Here is a 23177-nt window from a genome sequence, read left to right on the forward strand (position 1 = left end):
CCCTCTCCTCTCCTCTCCTCTCCTCTCCTCTCCTCTCCTCTCCTCTCCTCTCCTTTTTTCTTCTCCTGTTCTTTTTCTCTCCTCTCCTACCATTCTCTTCTGTCCTAACCTTTTCTCCTCAACAGTCTCCAAATGAGAGATTTTGCCTTGATTTGTTGTATCTTGTTTTGTCCTGTTTTGTCCTCTTTTAGGTCTGCTTTTTTCTGAGGAGGAAACACAGGGGTAGTGGATCTGGCTAAGAAGATGGTCGTGGAAGCTGAGTGGAGTGAAGAGAACTGTGGTGAGAATGTATTGTATGAGAGAAGAATCTACTTTAAATGTAGAAAATCCAGAAGAAACTTGGAGTCAAAACAGAATAAGAGTAATACGGCCAGGAAATTCCAAGTCTCACCTAACATTACAACCGTAGATTCAATAATACCATTATCCTTATCATTGAAAACTATGAATATAAAATATGTAAATTTTGAGGCATCCAAATATAATGCCACAAATACATTTATTGTGTGCATATGTATACACTGTAGAGTGCTTTCACATACATGTGTACACACATAGCATAGAGTGTGTACACATAACATGTGAACACATACCTACTCTAGAGCGTGGAGCTCTACTCACATACATACAGCTGAGTGTTCAACTTGTCAGTTCTACAGACATATGTACTATTACCATCAAAAGCTAATGTGAGTAAAAATATAATCTCACTATGAAAATCAAGTCCGGCTCTTAATCTCTTACTCTCTTGCCTCTAGCTTTCCTTTGTCCCCTTGCCCTTCCCCCTTTCCCTTCCCCCTCACTCCATGTGGTCATGGTGGGCCTCTGCTCCCTCTCTCTCTCTCTCTCTCTCTCTCTCTCTCTCTCTCTCTCTCTCTCTGCCTCTACTACCCTCCTGGCTCCCCTCCTCATGCCCTGAATAAACTCTATTCTATGCTAAAAAAAAATAATCAAGTCCATCATCCTTTTGATACCTACCATGCCATATAGATATATATTGTAATAATGAATTATATGTGGTTTTCATAATCTATCTAGGCCATATTACTTCTTCTAGGTGACTTATAAGTCCTATAAAACAACTTCAAGGAAGATTATAGCCGTTTACCATGACATTTGTACTTACTGTAACTTTGGATAAAGCAAAACAAAACAAAACAAAAAATCAAATCTCATTGACAAGGAGTAAGCAAATCAACTGCCTAGGAAGGCAGAGTGAGCTTTGCTTTGCTGGTGCCCAAATGTGTCTTGTCCACAGATCTAAATATAAGCTCCTACTTCATAAACATGGAAAAATGCTAATTTTATCATCTCCTAATAAGTTCTAATCTTATCTGAGTAAATTTGGCCTTGGCTGCAGTGAGTCCACCCAGTCATCTTGTCTCTCAGGCTTCTGTACATCAAGCTCTACAGCTCTGCACCATCACAGTAAAAGAAACATCCAGGGTCAGGACTGGTTGTGGGCCTCTTATGCAGATTCTACTTCTACCTTGGCTCTTTTCTTAGGCTATGTTTCTCAGAGCATTAGCAAACCCAGTCAGCCCCAACTCCTTGGAAGGAAAATTCTTATTTGTTTAATCTCTCCAAAACAGTCCAAAAGCATGACCCAAATACAGAAGTCAAAATTGGTTTTTGGTCCCAAAGGACAAGACTGCTGATGGGAGAGTCTGCCAAAGCCCTGATATATAATAAGCACATGTGCAGTGCAAATCTATTAATAACTTAGGGAGTTCTCAGGAACTAAAGTTGAGCAAGGCCTCTTAATGTTCTCTATTGCTTATAGTAGGTTAAAATCTGTTTAATGTTACAAATGATAAGGCACACTGTTTCTTCAGTTGAGAAAGATAGGAACTGATACATGTATGCATGCACACACACACATACCTATCCATTCACATGGGCGTGCACATATGCAAACACATGTACACACAAACACACACATATATGCACACACACACACACATGCACACACACTAGAGATAAATTCCCACAGGCTATGCACTAACAGCTAAGGAGGTTTAGCAGTACCTAGAATCCACAGGGTTCAGGGAATCCCAGAAATGACAGATGTGACTGGAGGCAAGTCCACTCAGATCAAGCTTCTATGAATACATTGTCAACTTTCCTGGGGCTATTAAATCAGTGGAGCAAAAAATAGGCACATTTTGGTTCATCGGCAGTGAAGGCCAAGTGGAGAGAAAAGAAATGAAAATAGCCCAACAGCTGTCTCGGGGCTCTGGCATCAAGGTGCATGCTCCAAAGCACTGTTCTGTGGCCTGTAATGCAGAGAATGGCTTATTGGGCACAGAAGTGAGAGAAGTTAGGGAATGAAGTTTTAAAGACTTTTCTCATTCTTTATCTTCCCAGATGGGCCATTTCCATTTATTTTTGGATCTGTGATGTCAAATTAGCCAGATAATGTAGTCATTTTGGGGACATTGTTGCTTCTGTGACACCTGTCAAGATTAAGCTTCACTAGTTAATCCTAGCATTTTCTACCTCCAAACTTTCATTTGTTCATCTATCATGTGTATCAGGCAAGCCTTGCATTTCAGCAGGATAGAGATTTCAGAACTGTATGAGTCTCCTTCTTTAAATAGAATGTATCCTTCTGTGTCAATAGAACCCAGAAACCACTTTCTCATATCGTTTCAGTCTATAAAATCCACCCTTCTTCTGTCTGTTCAGCTTTTAAGCATATCCTTTCTCCCCCATGTCTACATCTTACCTTGTTTTATTATTGGTGGTCCATTCTAAAACATAATCACATAAATAGAAAACTACTATGGAAGACTTCATTTTCCAAGAAGAGTCACAGCAACTGCTTTTCCCTCATGTGTGCTTTCTTTGCAATGTGATTGTGGCATTTTATTATCATGAAATGAGGAGGAGCAACATTCTTCATGTCAGTGTCAACAAGTAGAGTACTACAAATAGATTGTGGATATTAGTAATCAGGTCATGAAGGAACCCAGCATGGGCCTTATTATCCCTAGGTACATACTGAGATACTGTGCTCTGCAAGGCCTGGATAGTACACATGGAACAGCTCCTAGAAGATGCTGAGGCTGCATTCCTTGCTGAGGTTCCAATCTGAGATGAGTGACTCCATGCAGCTTCTTCTCTGCTGTACTGTTGCTAGAGTCTCAACTAGCTGAAACTAGAACTCCTACTAAACTTTGGGCAACTACCAGCAGTGATAGAGATATCATTAAGTGTTTTCCACTACAGATTATCTTTTTTTTTTTTTGCATACCAATCTGATTGCACCAACCATTAATTAGCTGAGCATTTGGAAAGCTCTATTCTAAAAGCCTATGATTCAAACTGGGATTGTTGACTCTTGTAATAAAGATTTTTTTGAACCACAGATATGTTTATTTATTTGTGTTGCCAACGAGTGTTTGCGTGCAGTAGCATTGGAACTGTGACAATGTGACAAAGGTGAGAAGACTGTTATGTGGCTACTTGAAGAATTAAATAAATTGTAGAGCAATAACTATACAAACAGATGGCATTTACACTTTTGGCAGTTGATGTTTACCATTTCATAACTTAAGCTAGTGATGTAAAGTTTACATTTACATTTGATATTCACCCTAGAGGTAATACAGAACACACACACACATACTTGTGCATACACACACATACATGTGCGCATGTGCGTGCGTACACACACATACACACACACACGCGCGCACACACAGAAAGAGAGAGAGAGAGAGAGAGAGAGAGAGAGAGAGAAGTAGAGAAGGGTTTGGGGACACGAAACACTCTTGAATGAATTCCATGTAGCATCTTTCTTTCATTATTCTTTGCACTATAAAAATGAACTTTCTACTGGTTCAATTTTGAAAAAACAACTTATCTTCCTTATTAAGTGTAAATATGACAGATGTTGATTCTCTTTTTAAAGAGTTTTTAAATGTATGTTCTTGGATGTGCGCGCGTGCTTGTGTGTGAGTACTTGCATGCATGCGTGTGTCTGTGTGTGTGTGTTATATGTGAGGATTTTGCTAAATGAGAGGAATCTAACAGATATGATGATACCAGCCACTAACACAAATTGGAGTTATTGCTAATAAGAATTAAGGGAGATTGTTGTGTAAGATATAACAGGTAGCTCGGAAGGGTGAAAAATTAGCTTGAACCCTAGCTCTGTCTCTTAGGACCTGTTAACTACAGTCAACTTTCTTGATACAATACCTGGATTCTTCATCTGAATTTAAGAATATCTATTGCTAAGATGTAGAAACTCCCATAACCTTCATTGTTCCCTAGCATAGCACTTTTAAATAATCTTATCAAAGTTTTTGGAAAGGGAATCTTTCTCCTTCATTATTATGAACTATTTGAGGTCAGAAGCTCCATGTAAGGGCTAGAAGCCTTCATTCTTTGCATTAAGATTAAAATACAGTATTTTTGTCCTCTCCTCCCTTCCTCATTGACAATGCAATGTATCTCATCCAGGGTCTTCATATGGCTAGGCTAGCATTCTACCATTTACCTATATAGTTTGTTCTCTTTAGAGATTATTTTTTATATTAATAATTTAATATGCAAATTTTTTTCCTTTTTTTTTAATTTAATTTTTTTTTGAACATGAAATGCTTTTTTATAGCATGTTTTACAAGGGGAAGGGGTAAGAGGGGCCAGGTCTACAGAGAATCTCACTTTCTTTTATAGGCTAGCCTTCAACTCACTCAGCAAACCAGGTAGGGCTCCAACTTGTACTTCTGCTGCCTCAAGGGTCTTGATTAGCTAACTAGTCATTTCACTTGAGGAGGATTTCCAGAGTAGATTTTTTGCTATTTGCTCCCCTCAAATTACTTCTTAACTTGAATTAGATTTTATGTTTACATCTTGTCTTCCTAATCAGATTAAAGACACTGTTTAGGTAGAACTACTAAAGTAGATATTTGCTGTAATCACAATAGTATCAAAAGTATCAACTAGAATTAAAATATTTGTTGATAAATAAGTATGGATGGACAGGTAGATTAAGGAAAGATAATCATACCCTAGTCTCTGCTTCAAGTTTCAAGCCATGATTTTGTTACCTTTTTTGGGATACTGAGACTTTTGCAACATAATTCTTTAAAATTAGGATGTCAGCAACTTAGAGAGTCTCTCATAGGGTGATCTTTATTTATTGTGCGTGAAGAACAAACTCATGTTTGTGTGCATGTACATATACACACACATGCTCATATAATATTTTTAATAGGTCAAAGTTTGGAGGAGCAAGATATGTATTTATTTATAGTAACACCTTAGTGGTATGTGATGACTGGTCTAAAATATAAAGAAGTCCAAGAGTGCTGAAGGTAGAGATGTACTGTAGATTGTTGCATGGCGTGAGTGTATTAGATCACTAATACTTCAGTGGAGGTCAGAAATTTTTTTATTTTGTATTCTTTTGTTTTTCTTCCCACAATTGTTGTTTCAGTTATGATGGATTCAAAAATATTTTCTCTACTATATTTCTAATATTTTCTACTCCAAAAACACTACATGCAAGGAAATCAGGGTTCAGTGGCACAGGCTTTATTTTTCTCTGTTTTTACTTAGTTCCTATCAGAAATCAGGGAACAAAAGGTTGAAGAATGCAGAACATGAGATCCACATGGCTCAGGGTCATTCTGATAGTCCCTATTGCATGCTGACCTTCACCATGGAGTGTGCCATTCTGAGAGTGATTTATTTGAGCAATCATATAAAGTGAAGCATTGTTAAGACTGTCCCAAACTGCAATCTAACAAAAGTTCAGTCAACTAGATTATTGCTGTAGCCTGGCTGAGTGGTGCACCTTCATCCCTGTGGAGTTAGTCTGTTCCCTGCCCTCAAATTCATCCTATTTCCAATGTCACAACTGAGAGTTCAATAGAGAGTCAACCTGACTCAATAGTGATTTTTAAAACTTTCTTAAGGCTCATTACAAATCAAAGCAGCACAGTAATTTAATGATGAATCTGAATGCAATTATGATAATGAAAATAGCAACTTAATTCTAAGCTCTGGGAAATGCTCATCCAAGTGCTCACACATTCCAACCTGAGCTTTCCTGGCTAATAACTCAGATTTATACTGAAAAGCAATCACATGTTACAGAGTTTAACTAAGAAAACTGACTGACTAAACACATTTAAATGGTTACTATATATTTGAGGTTTATTGTTTTTACTGCTAATAGTTTCGTGAAGTAAACATAGTACATTTGAAATAAGTATCATGTATTTATCAAATATTGTACAGTTCTATTTGGGGATATTTTTGTTTGCCAACCCTTTGCTTGATCCTTATTAGGATCAAGATGTATGATAAGATGAAAGTGGATACTCTACAAGTAGTTGAGGTCTTCATGGAATGGAAAAACAAGAATCTATATCATGTCAGTTGATATTAGACATGAGTTTGCATAGAAGCCTCAACGAAGGAATAGGGAATTGACGAATGGCAAAGGATCTAGGCATGTTGCTTCACATTCAGGCAAATCCTCACAGACAGCACATGCCTCTTTATAGACAGTATTTGATATTCATGGAGATAAAGGGAAGCTTATTCTAACACCCTTAGCCTCTAGTCCTCATATGATGATGTTGGGCAGGGGATATGAAAAAGTTTGGAGAATGGGCCATAAAGAAGGACAAATGAAGCCTCACATCATGTTCTGGAGTTTGGAACTCAAGATGATAAAATAAAATGTAGGTCTAAAATGAACCACCTGTCTCTCAGTTTTGTTTTTAGTAATAACTCCACAGAAGCCATTGCATCCTGATTACAGAAATTATGCTCTTAAAATGCTTTCCATATTCGGTATTCTTCACTATTCTACATGATCTCATGGCTGCACGTGCCCTCTTGTCACTTTTGATCATTGTTCAACTCTGTTGCTATATCTTTTATTTCTGGTTTCTAGCTTAAATATTTCATCATATAAGATTATGTGTGCTCAATAAATCTCCATAAACAAATGTTATAATGACTGGGAGAGGGAAATCTGTGAACATCACAGGCATAGATTTTATCAGAAATATGACATCTGTAGATAAAGTCACTGGTAATTTTAATTTCAAAGTTTAATTCTGATATCTACATCTCATAGATATCTTTAATGTACTTAGATTATTCTTTATTTTATACATTTTACAGATTTCTGGTGAAGAGAGTTTTATATATACAAATATATGTACTACACTTATGGACACACATGTGCATTTGTTCTGAAGGGCTTCAATTAACACTGCTCTGAAGTACACCAATTATCAGCTGAGATTTCAAACTCAGGACGACTGGAGAAGAGTTGATAGCAGGTAGTGCTTTGTCTACCAGCTCCTTGTCTTCTGGAGATCAGATTCTTTAAAAGAAGACCCTCTATTATTGATGCCTTACTCAAGAAACCCAACATTCAGGTAATGTGTCCTATCATGGGGGAGGAGAAGAAGCTAAGGCCATATTGAGAGGACTCTGTCATAGGTTATCAATGATACTTCTACAGAGCCGTCAGCATTCCTCTAAGTACTTTACTACTGTCTAAGCTGTCTACCTTCCTCCTTTTCTTCCCTGTTACAAGAGGATATGGAGATGCCAGTTAAAACTGGAGCTTGGAAATTCCACTTTTTGTTCTATGAACCTCTAATCACATGGCATTTGATGTACCTTCTCTCCTACTGAAAGGAGAGAATGTGCTCCACCTATCCAGATACACATACAGGTATATACACAGATCAAGATCACAGATGACTATAGACTACAATATAAAATTACACTCTAGTATATCAGTCCAGCATCATCTCTTGTCCCAACTTGTACATCATGCAGTAACACCTCAATGAGACTGATGGCAGCACCTCAGAAGTCCACATACTACTGGTTTCACAACTCTTCAAAGGGAGAAAGATGATTGACACTTGTCAAGATGAAGAATACATTGTATAGCTCTGTGACTCCAGAATGACTTTATATATGCCTAGACCCAAATTTTTATCTCCATCTTCTTACCTGCAAAATGTTATTATACTCATGCATGAAGAAAACACAGTACATTTCTGTTATTTACATGGCACTCTCAAAGTGCAATTTCTCACCACTGATTCTTATAGAAAGATCTTAGAATTATACTACTCAAGTAAATCTTAGATTTTTTTCTTATGCTGCATTTCCTCTCTTATTTTTTTTTCAATCACTTTTCAGATCTGCTACTACCAGGGCAGTCAGGGGATTAGCTTGAGAAGTATCTAATACGAAGACTCTGAGAGCCATCACAATCTCCACAATGATATAAGGACCTGCTCTATCCTGTCAAGAGTTGGGAAACTAATAGTATGTATGTGGACCTCTGAAATCCTGCCATCAGTCTCATTGGGGAACTACTGTATGGTACACTGGACAGGCGAGGAGATGATGTTAGATTGATATGCTAGAGTGTAAATTTTATACTCTATACTCCATCAGACCTCTACAAACCAGTAGAAAAAGACCCCTGAATTTGTTCATACATCCACAACATTGACTCAGAACTCACAAAAATGTGTCTCTAAATGCTGTTTATGAAGATGCAGAGCAATACTTCAGCAACAATGGCAAGTGATAGAATGATAGAAAACCATAAGCCATTCATCACACCATAATATTTATCACAAATGTATCATATAGGCAAATGCTTACATTACTTTCTGAAGTACTTTAAGACAGTATTTTCTGAAGTCAACTCCAGGTTGTATATTGTCTTTCTTTTTAGCATCTAGGACATTTGTAGCCTAATCCATGGAGCCAAACTCTTCCTACTTTCCTCATAAAATCAGAAAGAGATGTTGCCCACACACAAAACTCCTTGTCAGTTTTCCAAATGACATTGTGGTTGGTTGTTCCATAAAATAGATTCTTATATTCTTATCAGCTCAATATTGTTACTGTATAGTTTTTCCATAAGCCTTAAAGAAAGTAATATTGGGCCCTGACTTGGTTTAGAACTCAGCCTGATGCTATGTAGAACAAGCTGGTCAGGTGATCATACAAAGAAAGGAGCCCCAGCTTGGGACCTGAGCATGAGCAACTGCCAGTTTACACCAGACATCCAGTTTATGAAGAGGAATGTTCTGTACTTATATGTTCTTGAAAGATGACCTGAGAAAATTTTCTGAAACACAGTAAATGCATAGGGCCAATGATTAAGGTAGATGTTGGCACTTTTATGTTGGGGAGTATAACATCCCAGATTGCAATTTTAAATTTAAGGAAAATAAAAAAAGAAGAAAAAAAAGAAAAATGAAAAAGCAAGAACTGAATACAACATGTCTAATTCATGTAACTGAAGAGCATATATTTGAATTTCAATTTAGTATTTTTGTCTGATGAACATATTTACAACTAAGACTTGTTAAAGAGAACTTTACAACTTAGAAAAAAATGTATTCAGGCCTTGCCAATTATAGGACTTGAGTCAAACATATACTCAGTAGGCTAATTAACTTCTGATTGGTAGTCACTGAAGGGCCTTTGCAAATGTCAAGTGTTAGGGGATCTCCAAAAGCAAGATGAAAATAAAACACAGAAACTCTTCCTTAGGGGCTCTATTTGATGACCTTTTATAAAACTTGCAAACGTAAAACTTGATGACCAGAAAAGAACAACTGTTACTTAACACAGCCATCTTGAGAAAAATATGAAATTCTAGAGTTACAGTGTCCAAATGCTGAGGTTTTCTATTTATTTATTTAGTATACATTTAGTTGTTCATTTAATTACTTGTATTAGATAAGGACTTCTGTAGTTGTTGCCTTTGAAATGACGACTGTAGCAGCTGACGGTAGTTCGAACTCCCCACCCCTTTGTGTCCATCTCCTATGTGCTAGGATTATAGGTAGGCACAGCCACAGTCAAATGAGGACATTTTAAAATTTATTTTGGAATCTGCTAAATAATGGTGCTGGTAACCCATCTGAGTAAGTTCCTAACAGGCATGGGAAGGCAGGGCTAGGCTTAGAAAAATATTTATTTGTGTGTGTGTGTGTGTGTGTGTGTGTGCTCACACACATGTGTCAGAGGGAAGAATTTAATTAGGGCTTGCTTAAATTTCTAGAAGCTTATTGCATTGTTATAATTGTTACAATGGATTAAGTGCATGGCAGCAGATAAACAGACATTATGCTTGAGGAGTTAAATCCCAGATAGTAAGAAAAGAGAGAGCCATTGGGCCTGGCTTGGGCCTTTAAAACCTTAAAGCATTCCTCAGTGACACACTTCCTACAAAATGCCACCCCAATCCATAGCTCCTAATCCTGAGTCTATGTGGGCCATTCTTATTTAAACTCCCTTCCACATTATACTTCTTGGCCTCCAATAGGTTTGCAGCCATATCAAAATGAGAAACTTCATTTAGTCAAACTTCAAGAGCCTCCATAGTTTATAACATTCTCAACAGTGTTTAAAAGTGCAAAGTTCAAAATTTCTTCTGAAACTCATGCCAATCGTTTTAATTGCAACCCACAGTAATCAAAATAAAAAGGCATATTTAATACTTCCAACATACAATGGCACAGAATACACATTATTATTCCAAATGGAATGAAGGGGAATACAGTAAGAAAATATTGAACCAAAGAAAGACCCAAACACCGTCAAGGCAAACTCCAAATTTTCTTTTCATGACTGATGTGAAAGTGCCTTTCAGCTCTCCAACTCCTTTCAATTTTGTTGACTACAGCAAATTTCTCTCAGGCTGGTTCCACACCCACCCTACAGCTTTTCTTGGCAGATATCCCATGAGTCTGGTATCTCCTGTGAAATTATCCAAACTCTCGGAGTCTCCAATGAAATCCAGGCTTCAATCTCATAGCTTTACACAATGGCCTTTCTGGCCTCCATACATGAATAACCCTGACAAACATCTAGACTCAGTGACTTTCTTTAGAGGGAGATCCCATGGCCTCTTCCTTGTATCCTTGGCTCTGAAGCCAGAACCATATGACCAAACCTGCCAAATTCTGCTGCTTAACGAGACAGGAGTTGTTCTCCTTACTCAAATGCATTGTCAATGGCTTTCTGTTGTAGATGCTTTCCTACACTGCTTAAACTTTTCTTCATTTCCTCTTCATTTAGAAGAAGTTAGAAACTTAGATCAGAGGAATCTTGTCCTGAGGTCTCCCTCCCTTTATTCCATGTAGCATCGGGCTTTTCATAGGACCTAGCTCCATTACACTCCTGGTGCTCTTTTTCTCCTCACACTGCGTATTTTGTATTTTTACTTGCTCAGCTTGCTCCTTTTCATTTTAGATCTGCATAAAAAAGAACACTAATAACCACAAAACAGAGTCAAGTAGTAGGCTGTCTTGAAATCTCCTGTGCTAATGTCATTAATCTGAAACTCTTCAATATACTCTCAATTTGTGTTTAGTCATGAGCAAAAAGTGGCCATGGTCTTTGCAGGATCTTTACAAGAATGGTCTGTATACCACTTACCAATAATCTTTCCCTTGGAAACTTCTTGAGATGGACAAGACTGCTCAAATTGCTATTTGAATTTTCTTCAGTGCCCCACTAATATGTACTGTTTAGCCTCTCTTAAAGCATTGAACTGCTACTATATTTTTGCATTAGTAAACTATTTACACTTCTCTGTGACAAGAGTAGCATTGGGTCTATCCATTCTTGTATTGGTATTTGACAATAGAAACCATGTTCACCAGCTTTCTTACCATGGCACATTCAGCAATCAAACCTTTTATGATGAGAGAAATGGCAAGTGTCTTCATTTATATTAAAATGTTAACGCATCACTCTTACGCTAGATACCAAAAGACTGTTTGGGATAAGCCCCAAGAGTAATATCCTTTAGCAGCTAGTGGCAACAAGTGGGTTCTACCAGAGACTCACTAAAATGACTATTTAGCAACTACAATGAGGTGACAGCATAGAGATAAATGGTGCTGGCAGCTTCAGACTTGAGATGTATACAGGCTCTTAGGAAAGACTGTGGTATATCTATCAGTTGCAGCCTAGTGTGGTGTGAGAATTAACAGTCCATTTTAGATTCATACAGATGTATCCATAATCTCAGATCACCAGAGCACAGTGTATGTGTCCCACAGATTAAATGTGTAGTCACTTTAACCTGTTCAGCTACTTAGCATACTAAGTATTTTCTATATTTTTGTCTGTTCATTCTCAACACAGTTCATTTCTGATTAAGACATCCCTAGAATGAAGGTTATGAACATTTTCTTTTCCTTGCTCATTCCACTTGTATACTCTGGAAGACAATGATCTCACTAGCCCCTGCACTCTAAATACTATATTCTTCAAAGTGATTTATTACAACTCTGTCTCCACATCATGCAGAACTACCTGTTCAGATAAATACACGGCACAATTGTCTCATATTTTAGACACCAGTTTAGGGAAACAGCTGTAGCTTCTTTGCTGTGAATATGCTAGTCATTTGCAAGTACTAACCGAGGGCCATTCAGAGGCTGTTATTTTACTGTGAATACCATTAAAAAGAATAATTGGCATCAATAATACTTACCTGCCCATGCAGAAGGAAGGTTACACAGGCATCAAGAGCCCCAAAACATAGTCACACTTAAAACAATGCAGTACTTGCAATTTATAGCAATAAAGCCTAGAGATAGTAGTGCGCTTATGCAGATCTTCTCTATTCACTCAGTTTTAGCAACTAGGTGTGCACTATCAGCAAGTTAAAATCACTCCCACTGTTATAAAGTCGGTATTGTGCAGAAGTCCTTGAAGGTATACACAACATATTAACATCCCAAATGATGAGGAAGAATTTATAGGTTTTCAGAGAACTTAAAACAACTGGATCTCTCTAAACAACCACAAGACTACTTCAGAATGCAAACTCTATTACATATCTATTGATTGTGTTAAAGATTGTGGAAAATGAGAGAGAACAGTTACCATTACACAGGTAGATGGATTCCAGCATGAGTCAATGTAGTGGGCACATATTTAAAAAGATATGGGGTTAGACAAAGGAGGGACCTTCCGAACAATAACAAGGACAACAACAAAGATCATTGCTTAACCTGTTTTGTCAGAGCTGGTGGTGATGGGATTGGTAGTGATGGAGGTGAAGGTAGTCTTTGCGCTGTCCTTGGCAGTGACAGATTTCTGCTTATTTTTCATGGCTTCCAGTGCTTTGAGCTTCTTGGCATGTTTCGTGCCTTTGTAGTGGGCCGCAGCCTGGCTCTACAAAGGAGAACACAATGAACCATGCAATCAGGCTCATTTCTAAACTGGCATTCTCTGTATTACTGCAAATACAGACTCTCTTTCAATAACAGGTACCATTGAAGTTAATGCTGGCCAGGGCTGTCTATGGTATGATGCTTAGAAAGCAATGGGAATCAAAGTCTAAGAGTCAGAAGGAAGAAATATCCACTTGATTCCCTTAATGAGCTGAACATTAACACATCAACATTTTCCTTGTAGAGTGTGCGTGGGGTGCAGGGGTAAGAATTTATACTGGCATTGCCTTTGCTCCACCACTAGAGATACTGGGCTCCAGAGAACAATTAACAAGGCTCTAGAAAAGAGCGATTCTATTCTTTTCTGTTCATAAAATATGGTTTCTCTTCCTGCCACATGACTTATTTGTGTGTGAAGAAGTACTCATAACCTAAGATATGTGCACTCAGGTTGACCTTGAAAATGGAAATGAAAAGGCAAGGTATGGAGAAGCAGGGGGATTTCCTGATTCTTCCTTTTCATTTGCTTCCTACCAGAACTTCCTCAGAAAGCCCAATGTGATATTTCTTTCTAGAATAATTATACTCAGAAAGTTCTGAATGTTAAATATCTAAAGTGGTATATGCAGTTCTTTCATGCGTGGCTCCTGAAATTCTGTTTTAAGATAAATTTGTATTTCCTGAGGCTACTGTTAATTACAGAGCTAGGGGACATTGTTGAGATACCACCACTACATAGCTCAGGCTAGTCAAAAACTTGAGCCATTCTTGTTCCTGCCTCTGCAGTTCTGGGATTTATAGATCTGCACCATTTCTCCTGGCATGTTGTCTTAACACTGTTTTTGAGACGTTTCTTGAGAGACATTAATTGAAATAGAAAGTCATTGGTTATAAAACATCAATGTTCAGTGAAAAGAACTGCAAAATCACTTGACTTTGCAGCTGGGGTTAGAATGGAAAATGGATAGACAATAATCACTTTTAAAAAACAAAATCTCAATGAAGGACTATATTTCTGTTAGATTATCCATTGCTTTCCATTAATATTCAAGCTAAATATTTTATTTTACTAACAAAATGGCAAAGGTTTTATTATACCAGTGAGAACAGGCAGAGTCATTAATTATAACATATTTTTTAAAAGAAATACTCTACACCTTCATTTGCATCATTCTGATAAGATATTCCCAAAGGACTAGGTACCTTTATTGAAAGAACACTGGATAAGGAAATTATAGATTAGGAACAGTTTGAACAGAAAGCACTCTCATGCACTAGAACACATTTCCAACAACACAGAACATCAGAAAACATAGCATGAGCCCAACAGGAAGTTCAGATATGCCGCAGTTAACTGTAAAATCAATAATTTGTTTCATAGGAAGCCACTCTTGATAACATTTTGTTTTCTTTATACTTCCTAGTTCTACATTTCAATTTGTCATGATGAACTGCAAGTAAAACACAGGTAATTAAGTTCACATGAGACCTAGACATATTCTTCAAGTCACTACTGTGTAATATTCATTAAAACACAGTATCCTCCCAATGGTGATTGACAAAAATTGTTTTTAAAATATGTATTTAAACTTTGAATTTTAATCAATAATATTATTATATTCACATGTCTTCAAAATATGTATATGCTTATGCTTATAACTTTAAGACAAGTTTACCCTGTAGGCCAGGCTGGCTTTGGCCTCATACTTGGGTTGCTCTTGCTTCAGTCCGTTCATTATTGAGCTATTGATATGTTGTATCCATGGTGCCCAGTTTCAAAATATACATGTTTAAAGATTCTAGAAAAATGTACATTTTCCATGGGTTATAGGAGATTTTCTACAACACATCATGCTCTAAGTGAACAAATTTACTTCTGAAATTAAAATCTTTTCTACCAAAGTATCTCTGCAGCAGAACAAGCACATTCCACAAAGAAAGCAAAGCCTTCTGTGCAGGTGTAGAAAGCCTGATGCTCTCCAGTGGGTCAGAAAGGATCAGAGATGTGAAGGTGACAGAGTGCACAAGAGGTGGGAGGTCCTTGATGGGCATATCTAATATGCAAAGATTGAAAATCAAACAACTAAAGTGCAAACTCACGCTCATGCTCACCAAGTGATACCCTCAGAGGATCGTGTCAATCACCTTGGTTACAGATTACCTAGGTTTTTCCAACTAGGTATTTAAAGTGGCAAATAAAAAGGAGCACACTAGTAGAAGGGTGTAAAGTGCTGTGGGGAGTCTAGGATGTGTAGGATTTGAGGTAAATGGACTGCAAAAGTAGAGACCAGCAGAGGGTGATAATTGATTGTGGCTGAGGGTCAGCATGTGTATACTGACAGTGGAGGTGGAAACTCAGATTTAAAATGAATATAGACCAAATAACCATCTTAGATATTTTGAATTTCATTCAACTCTGACTTTTCATTGAGTTCAAAAGCAAATCCTTGGGGAATTCTGGTATAAAGGTTGTAATCTATGCCTACTATGTATATTCCTTTGTCTGCCTTGATTCATTGTTGTTATAGTTTGTCTGAAGGAAGAAATCTAGCCAACTTGCCTCATGCTTAGGCCCCGTGACTGACAGCAGAGATGATTAGGGGTATCTATCTATGTCGCTGTATAAACAAGGCAGAATCCGGAGCAGCAGAGCTTCTAGGGAATTTTCAAAGGTGCCACTTGGCAAAGACTTGCTTTGGGTCTCTTCTGTTTTTCTTTGAAGCAGAGTGATTCGTGGTAGTCTAATACACAAAAACATCCTCTGACCCCTATGAAGCTAGTTTGGGTAGTCATCAGTGAGTTGCTAAGTCATTCCCAGAAATGTATGCATCCTGAAGAGATAAGGAAATGTCCTGTTTTAAGAACAAATGATATTAGCACTCCTCCATTGTTGGTGGGACTGCAAGATGGTGCAACCACTTTGGAAATCAGTCTGGTGGTTCCTCAGAAAATTGGACATAGCATTACCTGAGGATCCTGCTATACCACTCCTAGGCATATACCCAGAAGATGCTCGAACATATAACAAGGACATATGGTCGACTATGTTCATAGCTGCCTTATTTATAATAGTCAGAAACTGGAAAGAACCCAGATGTCCTTCAACTGAGGAATGGATAAAAAAAAATGTGGTATATTTACATAATGGAGTATTACTCAGTTATTAAAAGCAATGAATTCGAGAAATTCCTAGGTAATTGGATGGAACTAGAAAATATCATCCTGAGTGAGGTAAGCCAATCACAAAAGCACACTCATGGTATTCACTGACTAATTATTGGATATTAGCCCAGAACCTTGAAATATGCAAGAAGGAAGACCAAGTGGGGGTGATTCAGTCCTTCTTAGAAGAAGCAACAAAATATTCAAGGGAGCAAATATGGAGACAAAGTGAGGGACAGAAACTGAAGGAGGGGCTGTCCGGAGACCATCCCACCTGGGTATCCATCCGATGTGCAGATGTGCAGTCACCAAAGTTAGATGCTGATGTGGAAGTAGGAAGTACATGATGATAAGAGCCTGATACAGATGTCTCCTTAGAGGTCGGCAAGAGTCTGACATATTCAGAGGCAGATGTTCACAGCTAGCCATTGAACTGATCATGGGGTTCCCAATGGAGGAGTTAAAGTGAAGACTGTTTGGAGCTGAGGGGGTTTGCGGCCCCATGAGGAGAGCAGCAATACCAACCAACCAGAGCTCCCAGGGTGAAAACCACCAGCCTGGGAGCACTTAGGGAGGGATCCATGGCTTCATCTGTATTTGTAAGGGTAGAGGGCCCTGTTGAGCATAGGTGGGAGAAGAGATCCTTAGTCTCATGAAGGTTGGATGCCCCAGTGGGTGGGAATTTGAGGGTGGGGAGGTGGGAGTAGGGGGGTAGGAAGGTGTACATCCGCAGAGAAGCAGGAGGGGTGAGGGGATAGGGGTTCCTGGGTGGGGGGGATGGAGTAAGGGGATAACATATGAAATGTAAATAAAACATCCAATAAAAAAATAAAAAATAAAAATAAAAGCCCAAATTGATGGACAGAAAAAAAAGAACAAGTGATGTTAACATTGAATGAGCAAGTATGCTTAAATTGAGATGATTTCAAATTCTGTACTTTATAACTAAAGCAAAATCATGCACACAGAAGCAAATATAGCAGAACTATACTGTAACAGCTTAAAAGAAGTGAATGGTGAGGTGATTGTGTCATAGAAATCACTGCTTGGATGTAAATTTTGAGCTAACATATGGTATCATGGAATTTAACAGATGTCATCCAAGTGGTATGTCCTGCATAAGAGGACATTGCCATTCTAAACGCTGCCTCTCAGTGCTATTGCAGGCTTCCTCATCTGCAGATTTTCTCATTCATATTTCTGTCTTTAGCTTGTGCAGACCTGAGGTTCCAAAGTGGGTACAATTAACTTTGAAGTGGCTGATATTTGAGACGGGAGTTGTCTATTAACACATATACCACCAACAGTTTACTCATGTGAATGAGACACATCCATCGGAATCCCTAGTGTCCTGGGATGTTTCATTAATGGCATGTCATTTTGTACTTCTACAACCTTCTTTTTATAAATTTATGATTTTTATAAATTTGACTTGATGTGCTTCTCAAGAATTAGGATTTTAAATGTAATCATATATACCTGGTTACCATTAACAGTCAATATTCAGGGGCTCATATGGTCTTGGGTAGTTTGTGATGTCACAAATTTGCATCCTCCTGAGCACTGGCAAGGAGATTGGTAGAGTACAAATTTCTAGTGTCCACACTAGGCCACTGGAATCAGAAACTATGAGGAGAGAAGGTTACTGCACAGATAGTGGGATATTAGTAAACTTCAAGGTCATGAGGCCCTTTAATAGCTCAGTGTTAGAGTGCTTGCCCAGTATGGACAAAAATGTACATTCAAGCTCTAGCACTGTCAAAAAATAAATAAATAAAAGTAAGTGTGAATCCATCTCTAAAATTCCAGTTCTTGGGAGGTCGAGGCAAGAGAATCAGAAATTCAAGGTCAGCATGGAATATGTGAGACTAGTAAAAAAGAGAGAAAGAGAAAGACTAAATCCTAAAGACAAGTGAAAAGCACCCACGTCTGTGACTGCTTTTACCGACGTTAGTTATATTGATATTATCAATATCTATCAACAGCTCTCTATATAGAAACTTTTTTTCCAGGAGAGATGAACTGAAAACATGGCGTTAATATGGAAAACTTTATAGTCAAGTAAGCTGTAGCCTTCTAAGATGTTGTTTTCTGAGTTTCTTCTTTTCCTTTCCTGTCTAAGGTAATTCTTGCTCCAGAGTGATCTCCCAGGCCTTTAATTTTACCTATTAATTCTGTTCTATTGCTCTTCACTGGTTGTGCTCGTTAAAGAAACATGATATGTTATGTTGCAGGAATGAATAATGACTGTAAGAACGATGATGATAATGAAGATGAGGAAGGTGATGATGATGATTAGACAAAAACAAAGTCTAGTGGCAGAACTCTTGGAATTTCCCTATCTGATTCCATTTTGCTTACAGGGATGTGTCTTGAAGTAAGGGATGTCTACGTTCTTTAATTACCTACTTCGTTCACTTACTGAGGGAGTTGTTAGATAGCAAAGACACAAAAACCACACTTCAAAGTCAGGGCTGCATTTTCTCTGCTGCTTTACTTAATATAATATTTGAAGAAGAAATTTAAAGGTAAAATGTTTTGAGATTTTCTAGGTTTTCCTTACCTCTATCAGTTCTCACATGCACAGAGAAAAACCTAGTAGATTGAAAATTTTAGCCCTTAATCGCATCTCCCATACAGAGCATTAATGTATTGTAGCTTATGATTGTATAGTTAAGAATTCATGTAGCAGACTCCACTAGTAATGAATTTTTACTGGTGGTGTGTACCAACATAGAAGACACAACACAGTGGTACATTTAAGTATATTTTTGAGTTCATGTAATAGGTGCTTTTATTCTTTTGTACTCTCTGATACAGAAATGAATAGTAACCATGGGAACAAAAAGGGAAGGTAATATCAGAAAAGTAATTTTCACATACTACCACTATTCAGGGTGTTGTGGGGAGTCTAAATCTACAGAAAAGGTAGGCTTATGCTGTATTTTCCTAGACACATAAGAAACTTTTACAACCAAAGTAAATACTTCATTGGCTTTGCTGCATGGTTGGAAAAATCTGTTCAGATGATTTCATTTATTTTATAAATATTGTCATGATTGGTAACAATGAAACAACTGATAATTTCATTTTTCTAACTTGTACAGTAGAGTACTTATTTGAGTGAGAGAAACTGAATGTAGACTGTTTACCTGTTTCTTGCTGTGGAGAAAACCACAGCATCTGAGCATGTGAAGCTTACACTGCTGTATCTTAAAGGAATAATGCCAGGGATTTGACTAGCAACAGGGAATAATGTTGGGTTTGGAAATGTGGTACTCAAGATCAATTCTGGTTTGAGGAGAAAAAAACCTGCCTAAATTTTCTCAGTCTGTTTTGGGCTGTATTCAGATGTCTCTAGTGAGTGTTAATTCTAAAGATAGAATTGTAAATGTTCCATGTTTGTGAAGAATGCAGAAAAATCAGAGAAATCACCTGGTCTAACTATTGAGTCAGTACACAGGATACTTTCCAAACACTTTGCTCATAGTGTGAATGTCACCTCCATTTCTAAAGTCTGGAGACAAAGGAGAGATGGTGGATCTAATTATGTCCCAGGGTCAAGCTGTCATAGGCATTTGTGCTCTGGGATGACACGAATGTACTCTCTAAGTAGTCTTCGACTTTGTTCTATACCCTGGTTACAATGTCTGTCTCCAGCAAGAAAAATCACTCTCACTAGAGATAAATGAGCAACAGCCCTTTCTTTCACTCTCTAAAGAAAAATGCTACAAGAAGAAATCTTTTTCAACCTCTTATGACTAGTTTTCTCTTACCCAGATTCCATTTATTTTCTAATGAGATGTCACCTGCTCTCATGCTACCACAAAGGGTTAAGTGTCTATTTCAGCCACAGCCTGAATCCCACCATAGAAAGTTGGCTTCAAAATGCTCCTTATTTGGTCCCTAGAATCCACTAGCCATCTCTAAACACTTGTCTACTAAATGTATGTTGAATTAATATCTCATTTTGATTTTTAAATGGAGATATGCTTATGGTGTCTCAATGGCTTTTGCATGTAAGCAGGGTTCAACTTAATTCTCTGCTATTGCCTGGCATCGTTCCCTGTCTGCTGAACACACTTCAGGGGAATTTTATGGCACTTAATGCAGGCAAAGCATCTGGCACAAACACAAACTATTTTTTTTTCTGAGAGGAATCTTATCATGAACCACAAATTGTGCTATTTATGAGCACTCACTTTGCATAGAAGGTAGTAAAGGGATAATTTCAAGATGGTTTGCTTTTAAAAATTTTTAGTGCATAACAGTTTAGGTTATTCCAGGAAATGCTTTGGATAATTGCAGTGATGACTTTACAATTTTAAGGGTTATATGGAACATCAAATTCTTTGAAATAGGCAGAAATTTTTAATAGTTGGAAACTTTTGTTATAGATAGTTTCATGCTCTAATACCACAGAGACGTTATGACCTCTATAATCTGTTTATTTTCACATAGTAATGTACATCTCCAAAGTAATGTATGTCCTATATTTGTTGAAGAGATGCCCCTAGAGGAAAGATCAGTCTCCACAGCCTCATCAATCAGGAAAAGTTTCACCATATACTATTGTATGACTCCTAATCTGAAATAAACGAATCTAATTGATTCTTTATCTGTTTATTTCTTTTTAAAATTATCTAAATGCATGTGTTTCAGGTGTGGGATTATGTAAGTTTGAGTGAAATTGCTCAAATGAATGAATGTCGAAGGAGGCGTCAAATTCTCTGGTGCTAGAGTTACAGCCTGGAACCAAATTTGGATACCCTGGAAGAGCAGCAAGAACAGCAAGTGCTCTTAATTACTGTCTAGTACAGTGCTTCTCAAACTTCCTAATCCTGTGACCCTTTAATACAGTCCCTCATGTTGTAGCAATCCTCAAACATAAAATTTTGTTGCTACCTCATAATTGTAATTTTGCTACGGTTATGTATCATAATGTATATGTCTGATTTGTGACCCTCAAAGGGGTCTTGACCCAGAGGTTGAGAATAACTGAAAATCTTAACACTTCACTTTTTTAGAAAAGATCTTATCCCAAAGACCACCCTCTAAAGAGAGCAATTACCTCTAAGACCTATGGGACATTCAGCATGATAATCTGCATTTCATCCAGAAGTTTTGCTTATTTCTTTGTTGTTTTTGTTTTTGTTTTGGCTTTTGTTTTGAGACAGAGTTTCTCTGTGACAGCCCTGGTTGGCCTGGAATTCATTTTGTAGACCAGGCTGCCTCAATCATAAAGTGATCTACCCTCTTCTACCTCCCAACTGCTGAGATTAAAGTCATAAACCATTAAATCTAGTTTTTTTTAATTATTCATGGTTTTGTGTTTTTTATTTTTGCTTTTTGTGTGTGTGTGTTTTTAATGTATGTGACTTCTCCTTCTGTAAATATGCCTGCCTATTAGAAGAGGGTATCAGATCTCATTATAGATGATTGTAAGCCACCATATGGTTTCTGAGAATTTAACTCAGAACCTCTGGAAGACCAGTGAGTGCTCTTAACCACAGAACCATCTCTCCAGCCCTCATCCAGACGTTTTGTCAGAGTTGAACATCATGTAGGTCTCGGAAGCATTTTGGCATGTTATGAAGAGATGATAGGTTGCTATCATAGATAACCCTCAAACCCTGAATTCTTATGGATGGAGTCCACACATATTCAATTTTTCTAGCTCTTCATTTATTTACAAAGGACTCAATACACAGTTACTGTGGACCAGACATAATTATAGTATGTGGTCTGGAGATTACAGATGAAGTCTAGGTTGCTGCTAAATTGGGGAATTAATCAGCAACAGATGGTAACTAGAGTTGCTGAGAAATGCCATTTGTAAGACAAATTAAATATATTTCTCTGTTTAAACATTGAAACCCTATACCCAATCAGCTGCATCCTTTAAATGAATGAACTCAGACTCTAGCTGACAGTTATGTGGCTACATATTTACATTTTTTAGTGAGCTAAAGCATACTTCAGCACTTAGCTGTTCTTACAAAAATCTTTTCTGAGAGGGTAAGTGCTTTTCTCCTTGATCTTCACATGTCACCCATAGCAAATCTTCCTTTTCCCAGGCTAACACCACAGTAAGTTGACTAAGAAAAAAAGAATACATTTGTCCTTCTTGAATAGAATGTAGTGGCTCAGCATTTGGTCTTTGGGAGCGAATTTCAAACTATTAAAGTTCCATCATTAGAATAGTGAAATGAAATGGCCAATGTCCAGCTACAGAAGGCTATAAGGTGTCCTCAAAACCAGGCAATAAGTCTGTTTTCTCAGAGTTAAAATTAGATCAGATGAAATCAGCCTTTTGAAGAAACTTTATTAAAGGCCAGGTTAAAAGCAGGAATGCATGGTAGGAACACAAATCAAGGGATGATTGAATGCAGAATGGGCAGATACAAAATGAATGTTGTTACCATGTCTGAAATAACGCTGTGCTTTCTCAATAGATATCACCTTCTTATACAGGAAGAGGAAATTTCAAAATAAGAAAGAGTTTTTTTCTCTCCCCCAAATAAATAGCAGAGGAGAAGCTACCATTGGATAATTTATTCTCTGTCATTGAAATGACCCCATTAAAGCCAGATTAGAGTATATAAAGGTAGTTTCATTGGAAAGCCTCTCTCTAGCTGGTTCACTGGATTAAAGGAAGAGGTCAGGGAATCCAACATGGTGGAGGAAAAGAAAAAGAGAGAAAAAGCTTTAGCATGCAGAAAGAGAGAAAGTGCAGACGGAGAGAGGGAGAAGTAAGGAGAGAGAGAGAGAGAGAGAGAGAGAGAGAGAGAGAGAGAGAGAGAG

The 23177-nt window shown here is 37.7% G+C and overlaps 1 protein-coding gene across 1 annotated transcript in view; it reads right to left on the reverse strand.

The window, feature by feature from the left end:
* Znf385d (zinc finger protein 385D) overlaps positions 1 to 23177 on the reverse strand; it is a 315456-nt gene that overhangs the window by 73208 nt on the left and 219071 nt on the right. The window contains exon 4 of the mRNA XM_028760641.1: positions 13050 to 13212. Within this exon, the coding sequence (XP_028616474.1) occupies positions 13050 to 13212 (163 nt within the window). The remainder of the gene's footprint in view (positions 1 to 13049; positions 13213 to 23177) is intronic.

The sequence above is a fragment of the Grammomys surdaster genome, unplaced genomic scaffold (assembly GCF_004785775.1).
Source record: "Grammomys surdaster isolate TR1022 unplaced genomic scaffold, NIH_TR_1.0 126546, whole genome shotgun sequence".
NCBI classification, from domain to species: domain Eukaryota; kingdom Metazoa; phylum Chordata; class Mammalia; order Rodentia; family Muridae; genus Grammomys; species Grammomys surdaster.